Source organism: Calypte anna, chromosome 1, assembly GCF_003957555.1.
Source record: "Calypte anna isolate BGI_N300 chromosome 1, bCalAnn1_v1.p, whole genome shotgun sequence".
NCBI lineage: Eukaryota > Metazoa > Chordata > Aves > Apodiformes > Trochilidae > Calypte > Calypte anna.
In genome coordinates this window covers 84,711,153-84,730,636 of record NC_044244.1, presented here as the reverse complement: position 1 = coordinate 84,730,636, position 19,484 = coordinate 84,711,153, and the positions used below count along the sequence as shown (strand labels likewise).

The window sequence follows — 19,484 nt, the reverse complement described above, 5'->3', positions numbered from 1 at the left end:
TAAAGTATAAAATGTACAGCATCCTCTATGCTGAAAAAGAGGTGGCAAAATATCTGCTCTATTTCTGTTCCTAAAAATCAAGAACATGGGGTAATACCAGGACAATTTCAAATTGTTTTCATCTTGTGACTACTGGCATAGTGCAGTTCATTGTCACATGGGGGGATGACATCAAAGGACCCATTGTTGTATTTTTTCTAAAATGTTCCAGAGCCTTCAGACATTCTTTAGGTCAATGTCATCTTTTTCAGTCATCAGAACATTTTCCACTACACAGTGGTGCAAAGAGAATTACACATCTTGACTGCCAAACATTCTTTGCTGTCCCCTTCTCAAGTCAGTGCTCTATTTGCATCAGACTAGAAATACTGCTTTACTTATCCTTTGTGGTCTTTTAATGATGTTGCAGCTTCAAGAATTATCTCATGCCAATCTGCTTCACATAATCCATTTATTGTCATCTTGACACTGTGCACAAAATAGCATAATGACTAAGCAAAACAAATAAAGTAAGGAAGGTTTGTTCTTCAAGGGCTAATAAAGAGGAATGAAAGAAGATAACATAATAAAAAAATAAGCTAGTGTTTCTCCTTCAGAATCCAGGAACTCTCAAAATGTTAAAAATGAGTGGTAGAAAGCACCATTTTTTAAAAGAAGGTTTGTTACAACTGAGGTTTGTTTTTTTTTCTTTTTTCTCCCAAAATGTGTAATAAAACTAACTAATTTTTCATTCTGTAGGTGGCAGCAGAAGAACCAGCTTCCCAAACAGAAGTGATGTCAAACGCTCTTGCTTTCCCAAGTCTGAATGTCTCTTGTCCCAGTGGACTTGTATTAACTTTCCTTGGTGAAAGTTTTGGAGGTCAGTTTTCTTAACCGCTGCAAAGTAAGGAATTTAAAAGGAAGTTAGAATTACAGGGGAAATTTATTTCTGTCTTGATGCATTTAAGTGTAACAATACCAATTTTTTTTAACATATCAGATTACTAAGTCTGTCATAATGTCTTTTAATAATATGTGCAACATGAATAAAAGATATTTTAATGCAAACAGATGTAAAATCTAGGATTTGTTGTCCAAGTTGTTGGACATAACAGACTAAGGGCAGGAAAGCAGAGTCCCTGAAAAGCACTTGGGAATCATGTTGTATAATCAGTTGAATATACACATACATTGGAATACAAAAGAATAATGAGAAAATAATTTTCTTAAATGCATACATATTGAAGAATCTTGAGTGATAATAGGAACATTGTTATGTTACCTATATCTACACCTCACTTGGAATTGTATGTACTGCTAGTAGGTCCGTAAGATAAGCTGTTCATATTTTGAAAGATTCAGGGAAGAATGACAAGAATGATTAAAGCATTGAAAGAAGTATCTTATAGTGAGCTCATGTCACCTAAGAACTAAATTTAATTGCCAAAGAAAAGGTGGAAGGAGAAACTGGTGACAGCATGAAAGTACAAGGAAACAGAATTTTGGTGATACCTTGTAAACACAGTATACAAAGGTTCTGCAAATTTCAAGAGTTTGAAAATTGAAAGTAATACTTTATACTAGATTTAAGTTATACTAATTTTTTAATGGTAAGAATTATTAACAAAATAAACCCAGGCTGTGATGGACTCTATGCTACAGGATATTTTACAATCAGGTTTTGTGGCCTTTCTGAAAGACATGATCTGTTTCAAACAGGAATTACTTCACATAAGTCCTTTGGTTTATGCCATCCAGTTCATACAGAGTCATAAAATGCCTTTCTGCCCTTATTATTGAATTTACTTTTGAAGACCAGTAGGCTATGTAATACTTACATGTTTCTGTGCATGACATCCTTCTGCAATTCCATTTCCCAGTGTTTTTAAAAACTAGCATCCATTCATCTTTGCATACTGTAAACTGTAGTAAATCTTGTCTTTTTCTAGCCATTAGATTTTGAAGCAGATAGATGTGAATTTTGCTGTTATCATCCATTCAGTTTTAAAAACAGCTACCTACAGGTGTTATTTAATGCTTATGTACAACAAATCTGGCCATCCAAAGCTGTATTGGACCTGTTGAGTATGTGAAAATAGATGAGCACAGCTGTAGAGGTGCCCATATCCAGGAATAAACCAGAGTTATCCAACACATCCCATGCAGGAGCTGTTAATAACATTAGTAAATATAGTATAGGATCTAGCACAAATTCATAAACTTACAAGAGGAATGTCTGGGGGTTTTTTTTGTTTTTTTATTTTGGCTACATAGGCCTAAATTGCTAGTGAAAGTTTCCTTCATTTTTCTTCTCATTTCACCTCTTTCCTCAAAATCATAGAATCATAGAACAGCCCAGGTTGGAAGGCACCTTGAAAGGTCATCTGGTCCAACCTCTTGTAGATAAGGGAGCCCCAGATAATCTCATGTAGCACCCTATCTGAGTACATCTTGAAAACCTGCAGCAGTGGAGTCTTTGCCACATTGCTGGGGAGGTTGCTCCAGTGCGTGATTGTTCTCACTATAATATTTCTCTCATATTGAGATGAAACCTTTTTTGGTGCATTTTGTACCTCTTGTCTCTTGTTTTCTCTATGTGGCTCCTCATAAATATAGAGCCTCTGTCCTCTTTGCAGCTGCCTTTTAAATACTGGAATACTGTGATGAGGTCCCATCTGAGCCTTTTTCAGGGATACCTAACACCTTCTGTCTTTCATCATAGACAGATTCTCCAGCCCTTTGATCATTTCTGTGTCCCTCCTTTTGTATCTTCTCCAGTCTGCCCACATCTTCCTTGAACTGTGGGGATCCAGAACAGGGAACAGTATTCCAGATGCTGCTTGACAAGTGCCAAGTAGAGTGGGATGATTATATGTCTCTGCTAGTGATGCCCCTGTGGATGGTGCCAGCTTAGCACATTTTTCCAGTTTAGGTTAAATGTGCCCTGATCAACCTGGTATGAAGTAAAGAGGATGCAGGGGGGTTTCCAGCATGCATTGTTTGGCAAGGAACCTAAGTTGAAATGATGAATAGTTAAGGTGAACAGTACAATTACAGACACATACATGTAGTCTCTTGACACAACTACCATGATTACACATAATAACATGCTCAACACATTGCCATAATTTAATCTAAAAACCTTATTTGTTCAGGTAGACAAAATATCAAGCTCCAGTTTCTATACAAAATTGAACTTGGTGAAACTCAGTAACTTTTTTTACTTTCATGGGCATTTAGGAAATTCCTCTCACCTAATGTTAGTCTTAAAGAAGGTCAGCACCAGTAATAAATTCATCTTCACATTTCCCTTATTTTCATTTGGAGAGAGAGGCACCTCCACAGGAGGATGCAATGTTTCTGAATAGAGACTGCTTTGAAACGTTTTTAGAAAAGAGTCTGTTCCTTACTCTGCAGAATACAGAGGTGGCCAAGGAGGGTTAGTCTTACTCACCTAAAGTTGCATATCTTCTCGAGACCCCATGATGCTGGGTGTTTAGCACTGTTTGAATGTGTGCTATGCAGTATTAAGTAATGCAAAATTTGTTCTCAGGTTTGAAAGTTGAAGCCACTACAGCTGAAGCTGAGGAAGAGGTGGTAAACGGAAGTAAGGCCAAAGCAGGTGACACTGAGAAGACCAAAGCGAATGAAGCAAAGGAGAAAGAGGTTATGGAAAGTGGAGAGAAGAAACCTAAGGTTACAGAAGGTGAAATAAAGGATGATGACACCAGAAGAGAACAGGCCCAGCAGCCTATTCTGGAAATTCTGGTTAGGCAGAGTTACCCCCAAAAGGCAAAGAACTCTCGTCTGTATACACCTCTGGCAAGGCAAACAGAACAAGAGGTGTCAAGAGTTATCACAAGCCAAGGAACTGTCATAAAGTACATGATGGATGGATCTACCCAGGTATGTTTAGTGGAATTTATTGAAGGTAGCTTGCATGTATGATTACACTTGAACTTGTGCTGCTCAGCTGAGACAGAAAAGTGTCCTTTTGATAAAAGAAGAAGTTGTAACCACTGAGTTATGCAGCCATGTCAAGACTAAAATATTCATGAGTTTGTTCAAAATCAGAACTTGAGGCACATTGAGAGCTTTAATGATGAAAAGTTTAGCTGTGTGAAAATTTTAGGCACCTTTGGGATTAGCTGGATATGTTTTTCAGAACTACATTCTTGAACATATGAAGTTTGGACTAGTTGGACTTTGAGTATTTTTGGCCGCACAGAACCATCCATGTATTTTTTCAGTTATCTGAGCAGTCATATGGGAGCCAGAAAAGACTTGAACTGTTCTTCAGTCCTGCAGACCAGATAGAAAAAGATAAATAATCATGACTTCTTTTTGTTAGCTAAAAAATTAGAAACAATCCTAGACATGTGATGTGAATGCAGATCAGTGTGGTAATACAGATGAATTACTACTGCTACAAAAGAAAATGTCATCAACCTTTAACCACATAAATAGTCAAAGAATAATCTGCACTTTTATAATACCTGTTTGTTACTAGAGTCCAAATTAATTACTGCAGTAATTAGCAGTCCATTCTTTTTGAGACAGCTTCTTTTTTTTCTTGTACTCATTCTGAGAGTTTATTACTTTTTTCCCCTCCATCATCTACAACCACCCATCCCAGTGACTATTGCATTTGCAACACATTGTTTTGAGACTTCCTATTGGTGCTGGAAGTAACTTTAACTTCTAGTATGTCCTTGATTTTGGTAGATTTTGTTTGCTGATGGCACAGTGAGTACGAGTCCTGATTCTGGCCCTGTCCTACCACGACCTGCAATTCCAGACAATGGGCAACTATTACCAGAATTTGAGTCTGAGACCAGCACTAAGAAAGGTAACATTTCCAGTGTTTTGGACAGACTTAAAGTTAACAAGGCTGATGATACTTGATAAAGGGCATATTTCATTAGTCTGAAAATTTTACCAATATGGAAATGCAATTTCATCTGTACACTGCTAATGTGTTGCCTTCATCATAATTTCTTTTCTATTTCAAATTTCTTTTCCTTCTAACACACTCTAAAAAAACATGTGAATACATAGAGTAATAATGACCTTCCATAATACTAATTTATAATTTAATCACAGCATCACAGAATCAGCCAGGTTGGAAAGGACCTCTGAGCAAATCAAGTCCAACTCTAGACCCACTACTGCCTTGGTTGCCAGACCATGAGTCTCTTAAAAAACCATAGTCTCTTATGGTCTCTTAAAAACTTCCAGGGATGGAGAATCCACCACCTTCCTGGGCAGCCCATTCCAATGCCTGATTGCCCTCTCTGTAAAGAATTTTTTCCTAATATCCAACCTAAACCTCCCCCAGCACAACTTAAGACCATGCCCTCTTGTCCCACTGAGAGCTGCCTGGGAGAAGAGACTGACCCCCTGCTGGCTACTCCCTCCTTTCAGGGAGTTGTTGAGAGTGATGAGGTCTCCCCTGAGCCTCCTCTTCTCCAGCCTCAACACCCCCAGCTCCCTCAGCCCTTCCTCACAGGACTTGTGCTGAATCCTTTCACAGCCTCCTTGCTCTTCTCTGGACCTGCTCCAGCACCTCAATATCCTTCCTGAACTGAGGGGCCCAGAACTGGACACAGGACTCAAGGTGTGGCCTCACCAGGGCTGAGTACAGGGGCAGAATCCCTTCCCTGGACCTGCTGGCCACATTGTTCCTGATACAGGCCAATGAAAGCATGTGAATAAAAATTGCTGCCAAAGAAAGGCCGCTCAAAAAGAGACATTCTGAGTCATCAAGTCATGCTTGTTCATTGGTTATTCCATTAGAATAACTGGAAGGATGTTTGACCCTCTCTGACAAGCCATCTTATCTGTCTCAGTATCTGTAGCTAGTGTATATCCTTTATTCCTTATCTTTTATTTATGATCACTTTTCCCCCTCCACTTTTCCTCTTGACAAATTTATAGAGTACAGTTTCATCTCTGTGGGGTTTTTGTTGTTGTTGTTGTTGTTGTTTTGGGGTTTTTTTGCTAAGATATATGTATGGTAAGCCTCTTAGACGCCTCTCTGGACCATGTTGTTGTCTTTTGCATACACTTAGTTTAAGTCCCTTTTCTTGAATATGGGAGAACAGAGTTGTCTATCCCATTCTTAATAAGATCTCTCCAATTCACTTCCCCAGTGGAATCTCCATCCCTTTTCCTTTACACCATAGGATTGTTTGCCTTTTTTGCCCCATATTTTCATACTTGAAGTCATTCTGTATGGAAGATCCTTTCAAGTCATTCTTTTCTTTTATTGTTGCAAACTTGTCTGAAGCAGAAATAGGTTTTTTTCCTTTTTGTATTAAATGTCATTCTAGTAGGCTGTATAAAATTCCTGTTACTTTCATACTCAAGCTCAGTTTTGGAGGGTTTTTTCTGCAATATATTTGAGGTTCTTTCTGCCTTCATAGTTCCTTCCAAAGTCATGTTATAATTAGATGGCATTGGCGTGCTGTTTATTTTTTCTGTGTAACAAACACTTTAGTTAAGGTTGTTTCAAGAACACCCCTATGAGTTACAAAGCTTGTAATTTCCTTCCAGCCTGATAAACAATTCTTCTTTAAATTCTGCACTTCCTTGATTTTGTCTTTTGTCTTAGAGAATACCAAGTCTTCAGGAAAAGGCAATAGCAGAAGCAGTATATCACAGCCAACCAAGGATGAGTTGCTTGAAAATCCTGTGCCGGGTCTGGTTAATTCTGAGCAACTTAGGGAGAACCAGGCAGGAATGTGGATAACTACAACTCCATCAGGCATGCAAGTGGGCACCGTGGGTGCAAAGAGAATGGATCTGAAGCCAGTCTTAATCTATCAGGGAACTGACCCAGCTGATGGAACGGTATTGCTATTTTTCTGTTATTATAGCTCTGTCTACTGAGCTAAGAGGCAGGGTTGTCATCATATAAATTGTAGGATTTGTTCTTCACATATTGTAGAGCTTGTGTACTAATGCAAAGGCTTTAACTTTTGAAGAAAATGGAGTTCCTCAGTCTCTCAAGTAGATGAAGCTGCAGCTGTCTAGCTTCATTGGTTTCAGTACGTAAGGCCTTTTCTTACTGTTGTTGCTGTTACAAGGATCACTGTAATGTAAGTGAATATTCCTTCATTCCTTCAGGTTATGACTGTACGAGATGACAATGTGATTATTGTTGAGAGGCTGGATGGTAGCAGAGTAGTAGATCATGCTGATGGTACTAGAATCACAACTTTTTATCAAAACTGTGAAGAGCATTTTGTACCAGAGGATACTGAGGAAGCAGGTAAAGTCAGAAAAGAAGCACTTATCTCTACTGTATCTCGTGAAGCAGATAATTGTCAAAATATACTAAAGAAGGCTCATACCAATAGGTAACAAATCTACTAGTGTAGTCTAGCTTTAATTGTCTACTTGATCTTTTTTTTTTTCAGCAGTATTCAGTGCAAAGATTACATTGTAGCAGATTTCTTTCTTTCCATGTAAATGCTTAAATGACCCACCTTCACCATGAGAACACAGTACCGTAATTCTTGTGTGTTGATTGCCCTCACTCCATTTACCCTGATATAACAAGCAAGCTGGTTTGAGTCTTAGACAGGGCATCCTCATATTCCCTGGAGAGGCCATGGACTCACCAAACTTGGAGGTATTCAAAATTTGATTGAAAATGGCCATGGAAAGTGTTACATCTAGTAGAACTGAAAGTACATTTGCCTGAAACAAGTGGAACTAATGGTCACCTGTTTCCTCTGGCTGACTTTGTGTTCTGTAGGCTTAGTTCAATTGCTGTATAAGTTTTATAATTAACATGAGTTGTATATTTACTGTGTGGGTGTCAGAACTATTGTGTTGAACCACTAAAAGTTCTGGTTGTGGAACACTTGCCTGTGGAATTTTAGAGATCAAAACAGTGACTTTGAACTGTTCTTTCTGTTCAATAGGAAGTGAATGACTGGATTAACATACCAGTTTGGCTTGTTTTCCATGACTACTGCTGCTGAGAAGGAATTTCTTCACACCTTTGAGCTTGTATTGCAGCCATAGATAATTTCAGTGGTCCAACTTGTATGTTACAAATATCCATATAGTTTCCATTAGTACTGTACTGATATTAGTACCAATAAACTATAGAGTACACTCCTGACTACACCAGCCACAAATGGTTACAGACATTTTTTGCTGTTGGATTTTCCTGTTTTAAGTACACACTCCAAAATTTGAAGGTTGCATATTTTTATCTAACATAAAACAAATGTGATAAAGGACGTTATGAAGTCTAAGGGTCTTTTACTGAGGAAATAAGCATCCAGCCTTATGAAAGAAAAAGCAGATTGAATCCTAAGACTTTTCCTAGTTGTGCTGTATTAATTCTTAGATGAAACCATGGAATCCATCACAAGGAGGGTGAGATATATGAAAGTGGAGAATCCTGAGTTTGCTACTGTAACAACAAATTGTGAGGATGGTACCTGTTTTACCATCTTTGGAGATGGTACATCTATTACAGCAAAGCCAGATGGAACATATCAGGTGGGAATTATTTTTAATTTGTGACAGTGAAATCTATCTTTGTGTTTTAGGTTCTCTGCCATCAGCGTCTCTAACCTAATTGTTTTAACTCCTTTCTCTATAGCCTTCCCAAATCCTCTGATTCTGTCTCTTTTATACTCTGCCAGTATTTAGATGAGAGGTCCCAGCTGACTGGAAGCTGTTAACTGTTGTCTCAGTTTTCAAGAATGGTAAGAAGGAAGACCCTGATTCTTACAGGCCTGTCTTACTTCAGCACCTCATAAAATTATGGATAAGGTTGTTCTGGGAGTTACTTTGCAAAACACTTGAGAGAGTCTTTGGTCATAGCCAGCGTGGGTTCATGCAGGCAAAGTCCTGCTTAACCAAGTTAATTTTCCTTTCTGACAATATCCCCCATCTAGCCAACCAGGGTAAGATAGCTGATGGTGTCATTTTTGTTTTGATGTAGCAAAGCTTTTAATACTGTGTCTCACAGTATCTTTCTGGACAAAATGTTTAGCACACAGATATACAAATTCATAATTCATTGTCTCAAAGACTTATAGTAAATGGGATTATTTCAGGCTGGCAGCCAGTTACCAGTGCAGTTTCCCAGGGCTCAGTTTTAGGGCCAATGCTCTTTAATGTTCTTTATAAATGATCTAGACACAGGAAACAAATGACCATTAAGTAAGCTTGATTATTATACTAAACTAGGAGGAGCTATGGACTCCCTTGAGAGTAGGGAGGCCTTCCAGAGGGATCTGGTTAGACTAGAAAGCTGAATAGTCAGCAACTGTATGAAATTTAACAAACAAAAGTGCTGGATTCTTCACCTAGGGCAGGGTCAACCTGGTAATACATATGAACTATGGGACAAGAGGCATGGATGTGAAAGTCTAGGTGGATGTCAAGTTGAATATAAATCAAGGGTGTGCCCTGATGGCAAAAAGGGCAACCATCACCTGAGATGCATCAAGTACAGCATAGCTAGCTGGCCAAGGGAGGTTGTGCATTGCACTGCTGCAGCATCAAGTGCTGTGCAGTTTTGGGTGCTTCAGTATAAGAAGGATATCAGACTATTACATTGTGTTCAGAGGAGGGAAACCAAGCTGGGGAAAGGTCTCGAGAACAAGATTTATGAGTAGCAGCTGAGGTTCAGCTGCTGGTTCATTCAGCTCTGAGAACACTGAGGGATCTCATCACAACTACAACTTCCTCAAGGGGGCCAATGGAGGGGGAGATGCTGATCTGCTCTCTCTGGTGACCAGTGGTAGGACTGGGAAATGGAATTAAGCTGTGTCCTGGAAAGTTCAGATTTCACATTAGGAAAAGGTTCTTCAGTGAGAGGGTGGTTTGTTGCTGGGACAGGATCCCCAAGGAAGTGGTCATGACACCAAGGCTGTCAGAGATCTAGAGAATGCTCTTAGTCGTATGGTTTATTTTTTAGGCAGTCCTACACAGAGCAGGAAGTTGGACTAGATGATCCTTTCGAGTTTCTTCCAATTTGAGATAATCTATTATTCTATTATATTTCCTCGTAACTGTTACTGTATACTTAAATCACAAGCTTAAACTTCCTCAGGTTAAAGAAAATCTTACAGAGGCTGACAGCAACCTAATTCCTGGACCTCATCTTCCTTCTCTCCCTCTAGTCTCCCAAAACTGGATGATTCAATAGTAAAGGTCTAAGAGCTCTCATCTTCATTTGCATATGTTCTTCATTTTCATGGTACTTCTTAACTGAAGATTTTACCTTTCAGGACTGAACCTCTTCCCTTCTTATTGTGATAGGTTTTACCCAGCAAGACAGGCTCTCTTTTCATTGATGAAGATTGCTCAGCAGTTTATACCCATGAAGTTTGTGATATCAACAGCAAGGAGGAAGAGAAACAAGCAGGGAGATACATTATGAAACACACTTCAACCACTATTTGTGAGACAATCGATCCTGAAGGGAATCTTTTCAAGGTAAATTAATGGAAGGGAACAAGTTTATGAATTTTAAGTGGTTTTATCTTATAAATATCTTTCAAAGTCAGCTTGTAGCCGTATAGCACTGAAAGTAACTTAGCTAGGGAGAAGGAACAGTTCCTGCATCAGGCCTCTGAAATGTTCCTGAGCTTTTCCCATTTTCAGTATTTCCCCCTGTGTAGAGAGACTGATAAAACATGTGGTTATATTTTGCCTCACCTGTAAAGTTATTTGCCCTATCAATGAGAGAGGACATTGGCTTTTCAGAAGATCCAGAGCAACACTTTAATCTGCCTGATAAGACAAATACTGTTTTAGAAGGAATGATTCAGTCTTTAAAATCACACTGATTCTGCTGTGATTTTTTCACACCTAAGAGATATTTCTGAGCTGGGTTAGTGCTTAGTTTTTTGTTCAGGATTCATGTTCTGAGTGTCTGTGACCTGCATACTGTTTTCTAATCAAAGGTCCTAGTTAAAGATTCTGAGTCTGACATCTTTAGAATATACTTTCTATTGTTGCAGTTGTAATCATTAGCATTTTTCCAGATTACTGTGAAACAGTAGTGAGTTTGCCCTGGACACATGCAGTATAATACAGTTTTAAAGCCAGTTTCCTAGGCTGAAGAAACAGTGCTTATATAAATCTACACTTCCAATCTCTCCCTAAGAAAATTTGAATTAATCATCAGGGGGTAGAAATTTCAGAGTCATCAAGTTCATACAAAGTCAATGAAATTCAAAGCAGCACAGAAGTTACTCAGCATCAGCACGTCCTGCTTTTTCTCAGCTGATACTTAGGGAACAGAGGGTGGAGGCTGAAGAGACTGTGAGACAGCTGAAAGTATTGTGAAAGCAGTGATCACAGGAGACATGGAGGGATGCAGTAAGAAAGGTTTGATTAATGGTTGGTATGATTAATGGTTGGTACGAATGGCAGCCAGGTACAGGGGGAATAGGAATGGTTCTTCCTCTGTCCAAGTCACACCTGAGACTATAACAGTACAGGTGTGAACTGAGTGTGTCAGATTCAATTCATGGACAACCCTTTGAATCATTGGTTTAAGCTGAATATTCCAAAGGCATCTGTCCTTCAACTGGCTACACTAAGAATTAGAAGCATTGTTATACCTTGTGTGCATATGTTAATGGCACATAAGTTAATAAGCACGAGAAGGAAATACTGTGGAAATTCACTCAGTATTATCATAAGATTATCTGAGACCATTTTTTAAAAGTTAATAAATGCCTGAAAAAGGACCCCTCTATAACTATTTACTGATACATATAGAAGTGTATATGTAGGTAGCTAAGTATACATATATAATCTGTATCTACTTATATCTCTTCATATATCAACATGTATATAAATGTGTATATATATTTATATGTATAAACACCAGATATATATGGGTATATAGATAAATAGACATAATGCATGTATATATAATTTAAATCTCTTCCTATGTCAACCTGCATATAGATGGGTGTGTATGCAATGGGAAAATACTTACACATACTTTCACCTGTAAACATAAACTTGTATGTATATCTAATTTATACACACACATTTGTATTTATAAATTCACCTCTGAGTATATCTGTATGTAATGTGTAATTATTAACTAACATTAACAAATAGACATACAGATAATTATGTATATATTTATGTGTATCTGTGTGTGTAGGTACATATACATAGATATATGTATACCTCACAGAGGTACATCAGTGCCTGTCTGAATTATCTGGCTTGACCAGCAAGTGAGTATTTTTGTGTGAAGTTGTCTTTTGATGCCTGCAGATATGTATGTTGAAGATAGAATTTAAGCATGAAAGGTCCCATTTGACAACTAATAGCCCCCAAGCATTAATTAAAAATTAGCATGTGGTATTAATGTTTATGGTATGGCATGTCTTTTTAGAAATGTTTGGTTTGCTTTTTTCATTGTCTTTTCAGTTTTCTTATTCTTTCGTTTTTCCTATGAATTCCAGGTTGCTGTACCTGAAAAATGCTTTTTCTGTCTCTTTCACTGGGCTAGGTCATAGTACAATTCAGCAGCAAGTTACTGTTTTAAAAGTATCATGTAATCCATTTATATAATTTCTATTACAGGTCATGGCTGATGGCAGCACATCTGTTTCTGTTCCTAGCATGGCCTCTGATGACAAAGAAGATACACAGTCTGAATCAGTGCTCCCAGAAGTTAACAAACCTATCACTTGTGATGAGCACGTGCCCAGGTAAACTGCACTGGATTCAGAGATTTATACTTTCTTTCTTCAGTACATTGTGTTTGTACAGGCTTTGTGCTTCCTTTGTTCAGTACTCTGCACATTTGATGTCATTGTTTTGGAGTTCCATTTCCTGGTTGTGGCATCACAGTGCTTTTTCACTCTTGCCATCTAAGAAAAAATGTAATTTGAAAGCCATTGGATTTGATTAATATGGTGAGTTGACCTCGGCCAGCTGCCAAATGCCCACCCAGCCACTCTCACTCCCCCTCTTCAACTAGATAAGGGAGAAAATAAAATGCAGAAGGTCAAAGGTCATGGGTAAAGATAAAGACAGGGAGATCACTTTCCAGTTATTGTCAGCAGCAAAACAGGCTCAACTTGATGATAATTAATTTATTGGCAATTAAAATAGAATTGGATGGTGAGAAACAAAGAGAAAAACTACCAACATCTTCCCCCATTCTTTTTCTCAGGCACAGTATCACTCCCCCATTCCTGACCCCTCTACCTCCTCCCAGCAGTGCAAGGGGATGGAGAATTGAAGGAATGTCAGTTCATAACAATTCTTCTCTGCTGCTTCTTCTTCTTCACACTTTTCTGCTCCTCCAGCATGGGTGTTTTCCATGGACTGCAGTCCTTCAGGGTAAACCTGCTCCAGCATAAGCTCTCTACAGGTACAGTTCCTTAACAAAATACCCACTTGGACTGGAATTGTCCTCCCCACAGATTGCAAGGGAATAACTGCTCCACCATAATCTCTAGAGGCTGCAGAAGGGATATCTGCTCTGGCACCTGGACCATCTCTTCCCTTCCATTCTTCTCTGACCTTCATGTCTGCAGGCCTGTTCCTCACACTTTTTCCCCTCACTTGTCACTGCCTGTGTATTGTTTTGCCCTTTCTTAAATACATTCCCAGGCCTGCACCATCTAATCTGAAGGGCTCAGCTATGCCCTGCAGTGGGTCCATTGGAGCCTGCTGGAGCTGCCTGTTTCCGGTGGAGGGCAGCCCCCAACTTGCTTCCTGTGCCTGATGCAATCCAATGTGTGTGGTTTGACTGTGTAGGTTCTTTGTCATCTACACGGATGGTTATGGAACCGAGCTCCTGCGGAGCAGGGATGTACACGAGTATCTGGCTGAGGCTGCTCATGATCCTGCTGCTGCTGTCTTGCAGGATCCTGTAGAAGAATGTCCAGGTAGGAAAAATTTATTTCTTTTCTGACGAACTAATAACAAATAGCAATAATTACAAAAGGTGGACTCAGGAGTTTTTAAACTCGTATTGGATGGGAAATTTGAATATGTTTTTCCCCATGGAGACAAGTGCCCACGCCTCTGGCAGTGTGGCAGGTGGAAGAAAGACCCTGTCAGTAAACTCTGAGAAGCAGAGAATTGACTGAAAAATGCTGTGAATGGACAAGTGAACAAACAGCTGGCATATCTTTATTTGCTCTCAGACACACAAACAAAAGCAATTAGCAAGTGCCTAGATTCTCTGTGTATTTACCATCAAAAAACATTGAACGTATAGCAGGCTTTATTAATCTTATAGCTGTATCTATAATGAAGACAATAGTACTCTGATGTTGATCCATAGCCTGGCTGTTGGAAAGGATAAATATATGTTATTAGGAAGCTGAAAAATGTGACTGAAATAGAGGTTTACAATAGTACACAGCACCAAACATCTGGTAGTAGCAATGCAAGAAGTTGTATTCTGAAATGGTTAGTTGTCACTATAAAGCTAGCTGGAGAGACTATGTTTGTATAAAACACACTGTGGTGTAACAGGTAAATACTAAGAAAATAAATATATCTTTAAAAAGACAGGAATGTGTGGTTCCCCTTTATATGGGGCTGTGATAGAAGGGTAGGCTTCAAGTCATAAGGTACTAAACATTCTTCTTAAATATTGATAATTGTAAGTATGCTTTTGCACCTGCTCCTCTACCAGGCTTTGCACATTTTAAAATGCTGCCTCTGTTCATGATAATGACTTGTTCCCTGTTGTATAAATTGAATAAAATAATTTTGCTACGGAAAAAGAGAAAAAACACAAAGGGCCCTGAGGGAGCCAGAAAGATAACAAAAGTGGAAAGATCAGGAAGATAGAAAAGATGCATACCCAATGAAAATCCCACTGAAGAAAGCTTGCCCATAAAGAGCACGCCTTTGTAATAGCAGCACATCTGCTTTCCAGGCTTCATACTCTACCTTTCTCAATACTGGCTCTATTTGCCTTGGCACCAAGGCTTCAAAATTGTATGAGTGTGACAAAATACCTCAGTGGCAATTCAGTTTTATAGCACAGAAGTCTGTCCCAGGTGGAGTAGATACTAGTAGAATAATTAGATTTTGGGGATGGCATAAAAAGAATATTTTGAAGGATATTAAAATTAATCAGAACAAATAAAAAAAATAATAACCCCTAATGGAATACATCCAGTTATTAGATTGCTAAACTTAAAATATTGTGAAGAATTATGCATGTTCTGACTATGATGACCTACATCTGAAATTAGTATTCAGTAAACATGGGTCAGTGGTTGTGAAACATGGTCTGAGCTACTGAAACTATGCTAAAACCACTTCGGTGACCTGATATTATCTGTAGCCAGGAATATCACATTTTCAAATGGAGTTTTACCCCCTGATAATAGTTTTTTTTTAGACTTAGATGACTATATTTTTCTGGAAGCCTGATACAATTGTCCATAATTTTTGGATTTGAACTGATTCTTAGCAAAATGTGTCTTTGAACCAGGTATTTTAAGTATTACTATCCTCCGACCTTTGGCTGAAGCCTCCCCCTGGGTAATGAAGAAAGAAACACAGAATATTGTTCCTCCAAATCTTCAGTCAAGGCCTCGGGACACATTTTCTTCTCCTGAGGTATAATTGTTTCAAAATTGTCTTTTGCTGCTTAAGTAATAGGTGCTTGTCACCGGATGGGGAAATGGAGTTTTGGACAATGTGACGTTGTTAAATCGAGTTTATTAAGTCTTCTCAGCTGATACCTGATTCTCATTTCCTTTAGTCAGCAGGATATTAACAATTGCTTGTTTTTGTTGCCTGTGTTCAGAGGAAGGTCACAGGTCCCTCAGTCAGAAAACGTAATTGGAGGGGTCTCAGCATTGGATCCAGAGAGCAGACACACTTGCCGCTACCTGTGCGAAAATGTCCTAATAAACTGGAAATCCGTCAGCTCTTCCAGTATAAGCCACTCAGTGATGAAGTAAGAGCAAAGCTGAAGCTTTCCATCAAGGTAGTACAATCACATTGATAATTACTTACAGTACGCAATAGAGAACAGACAAATTGGGTGACATGAATTTGCAGTACATACCCAAGACAAAACAATAATCTGCTACATGTAGTGATAGGACAACGGGTTATGGTTTTAAACTGGAAGAGAGTAGATTTGGATTAGACATTAGGAAGAAATTCTTTGGTTGAGGGTCATGAGGCACCGGCATAGGTTGCCCAGGGAAGTTGTGGCTGCCCCTCCCTGGAAGTGTTCAAGGCCAGGCTGCATGGGGTTTGGAGCAACCTGGTCTGGTAGGAAGTGTCCCTGGTCATGTGGAGGGGTTGGAACTAAATCATCTTTAAAGTCCATTCTAACAGGAACCATTCTGTGATTCTATACTATGACTCTGTAATTTGAACAATTATCATTTCACTTACAGATAGGTGCTCTAAGAAAAGGGTCCTCCTGAAGCAGCTCAACTACAACTGTTCTTATCGCTCGTGGAGCCTATGTTTTTGTGCAAATATGTGGGATCCAGTCCAGTACACATCACAGATAGTACATTAACAAATAGTTTTCTTTCTGTCAATTTTGTTACCTGTTTGTTTTTACTGCCTATGTTCTGATTTCCTTCACAAAAAACTTAAAAGCTTAAATCTGTAAAATTGTTGAAGAATTTCTAACTCACCATGTTCTACAGTGAACTGGGTGACCAGGTCATGGAAGTGCATTCTAGTCTTGGTTATGTATTTTTTTTCATAAATCACTACAGAACATTTTCAGGTTCAAGTCTGAGTTCAATCACTCCATCCATTTCTAGCAAATTCCTGTGTAGCCGTTTGACAGTGTGTGCCCATCACTCATTAGTGGTTGATAACAAGGTGCAAGCTGCACTTCATGCAAGTGTTCTGAGATGGAATCTGAAAGTTCAGTAGTTGAGTCTCAAAGCAGCTTTGTGCTTCTCTATGTTGGTATAAAACACTGATTTATTTAATTCACATTGTGAGTTAAATTATTATTTACTTACCAATTATTACTTACCAGTTAGAGAATAACAAAATGTATGTGTTCTATAATTTATTCATTTAACACACTTTGAAGGCATTGCAAACTGAATTTGAAAAACAGCATGTGAAATTTGTGAAGTTCATTTCATGTTCTACCTGGTTAGACTATTTTTGGTTTTTTTAAATTACATTTCAAAAATGCCAGTCTGTCAGAATTAATATTTACCCTTTTACAGTCTAGAAATATATAAAAATTTTAAAATTCTTCTTTGAATTGCAATATTTTAAAAGTTCCACACCAAAATCCCAAGTCTCACTACTGACATGACGTGTTTTTGGATTTTAGACAAAGAACATATTTTGTAACAGAGGGATGGAATATTAAAATTATTGGCACTGAGGGGACATTTATAGTAATTTCATTAATCTGCTATGGAGATATCCTCATTGCTCATATATCAATATTTTATGGACTTTCCCAGAAAGAGGTATCTTAATTACTGAGCAAAATATTCACTTTGTCAGAACAAAATCAGGATCTGAAGAAACAGGTATTCTTCCTTTCTCCATCTTCTTTAAGATTTAAGAGGTATGAAGGCATGAAAAAGAACTAGAATTGATTGCTTCTGCAAACCTTGTCTATTCTTAAAGCTTGGTACTGCCTCTAGTATTCTAGAAAAGTGATACTGTTAGGCCCCTTTTTTTTCCATGTGTTTTCTAAATCAAAGAAGGTGAGAAGAGAAAAGCATTCTTTGCTGTACCATTCAGTGTGGTTCTAGCAAAGCAAACTTATGTCTAAAAATGGAGCATCAGACTTTTTCTGAACCTAATTTTTCAGTTGGTTGTGTGTTTCATTTCCCCTAATAGGAGAGCAAACATGAGGGAGATACAGATCACAATGGTCATTAGAACACCTTTTATTCCTTAAGCTGATATTAATATGAATAATATGGTGAATATGATTAATATGATGAATGTCAGCAGACTTTTTGTGCCCTTGGTATAGCAGTTCTTGGAGATTCAGTAGTCTACCCAGTCTTCAGGGTTGATTTGTCCTTGCTAAGGTGTCAACCAGCTACCTTCTCAGCATGTACTACTCTCTTTGATATACTGTTTAAAAAAAAAAATATCTCTGCAAACCTTTAGATATAGAGACTTTATGACATGGAGAAGAAGCATATACATCCGTTACTTGTACAAAGTCTTTTCTTTATAAGGTGCCCCTTAAGTCTTCCTCTGCAAAGAAAACATCTGCATCATTCTTGTTTGTTTTTATATTGTTCCACCAGGAATATATCAATAACATTTTAAAGCAGGAAAATGAGTTGGAAGAGATGACTGTAAAAGAACCAAGAACAGAAGAGGAAAAGAATTATGCTGCAAGTCTCCTTGAACTGATTATGGTGAGAAAAGTACAAATTTTAATGGCTTTTTCCAACAACACCTTTGTTTTCCATTGGAAGTATCAGCCTTGAAACACATTCACAAAGAGCAATCTGTTAATAAAACAACCAATGTTAGAATAGCACATTGCCAACTCTGCTGTAGTTTTATGGTAAAGCAGAGCCACACTAAGCATTCAGCTAGGCTACTGAGTCCACTATTCCCAATCTGGGGAAGCAGTGCTCAAAACAGTGTAAGAGTTTGGCTGTACTGAATGATACAGTCCCAAACACACAGGCCAGAATTACTGAAACGTGTATATCCCCCAACATTAGGATGAGAATATTTCCAGTCTGTTGTCACTGCAGCAGTGAGATTGCATTTCAGCCACAACCACCTTCATATTATCAGTTAAAATCCTGCTTTTAGGATAATCCAGAAACAGTCTGGAGGCATATTGCTATTACTGCTCAGTTGCACCTATTTCATTTGAAAGTGTGGTCTCCTAATCTGCACAGCTAATTAGAACATGGACAGATAAGGGAGGGAATCAGGGAATGGGAAAGTTGTGAAAATAGGGAAAGAAGTAACAGTTGGTAAAATGAGTGGAATATGAGTGGTAAAAAAAAATCTAAAAGGTTCAAGCATCAAAAATAAGTTTGGAGAAAGGAAACAGCTTTGTTTAGAGTCTCTTACCCCTTAAACACTTAACTGTAAACAAACCAGAAGAGAGCTCCTTCTGGACCTACAAATTCCTGAACACAGGAATTGTGTGGCCATGAGTTCTAGACATGGTTCAAATCACAGAAATCACAGAAAGTTAGTTTTTTTTTAAAAAAGGGACCTTGAAAACCTAGCCCAACCCCCCCCCTGCCAGAGCAGCGTCACCTACAGGAGGTCACACAGTAACACATCCAGGTGGGTTTTGAATGTCTCCAGAGAAGGAAACTCCACAACCTCCCTGGGCAGCCTGTGCCAGTGCTCTGTCACCCTTATAGTGAAAAAAAATCCTTTACAGAAGGATTTGAATTTGAATATTAACTGGCATAGCTGATTTAATAAGCAGCAGCCATATGAAATACAAAGCCATCTGTGAAGTACATCATCTAGAAAGAAAGAAACACCTGTTTAGACCATGGAAATTGTATTTAATTTCCTTT

General features: G+C 38.4%; 1 protein-coding gene across 1 annotated transcript in view; it reads left to right on the top strand.

The window, feature by feature from the left end:
• The window catches only part of SPAG17 (sperm associated antigen 17), a 99,966-nt gene that overhangs the window by 63,574 nt on the left and 16,908 nt on the right, over nt 1–19,484 (top strand). The window contains 12 exon segments of the mRNA XM_030451530.1: nt 739–859; nt 3,533–3,885; nt 4,705–4,828; nt 6,611–6,831; nt 7,108–7,252; nt 8,345–8,499; nt 10,273–10,449; nt 12,568–12,695; nt 13,753–13,883; nt 15,452–15,579; nt 15,770–15,952; nt 18,231–18,344. Coding sequence (XP_030307390.1) covers nt 739–859; nt 3,533–3,885; nt 4,705–4,828; nt 6,611–6,831; nt 7,108–7,252; nt 8,345–8,499; nt 10,273–10,449; nt 12,568–12,695; nt 13,753–13,883; nt 15,452–15,579; nt 15,770–15,952; nt 18,231–18,344 — 1,980 coding nt within the window.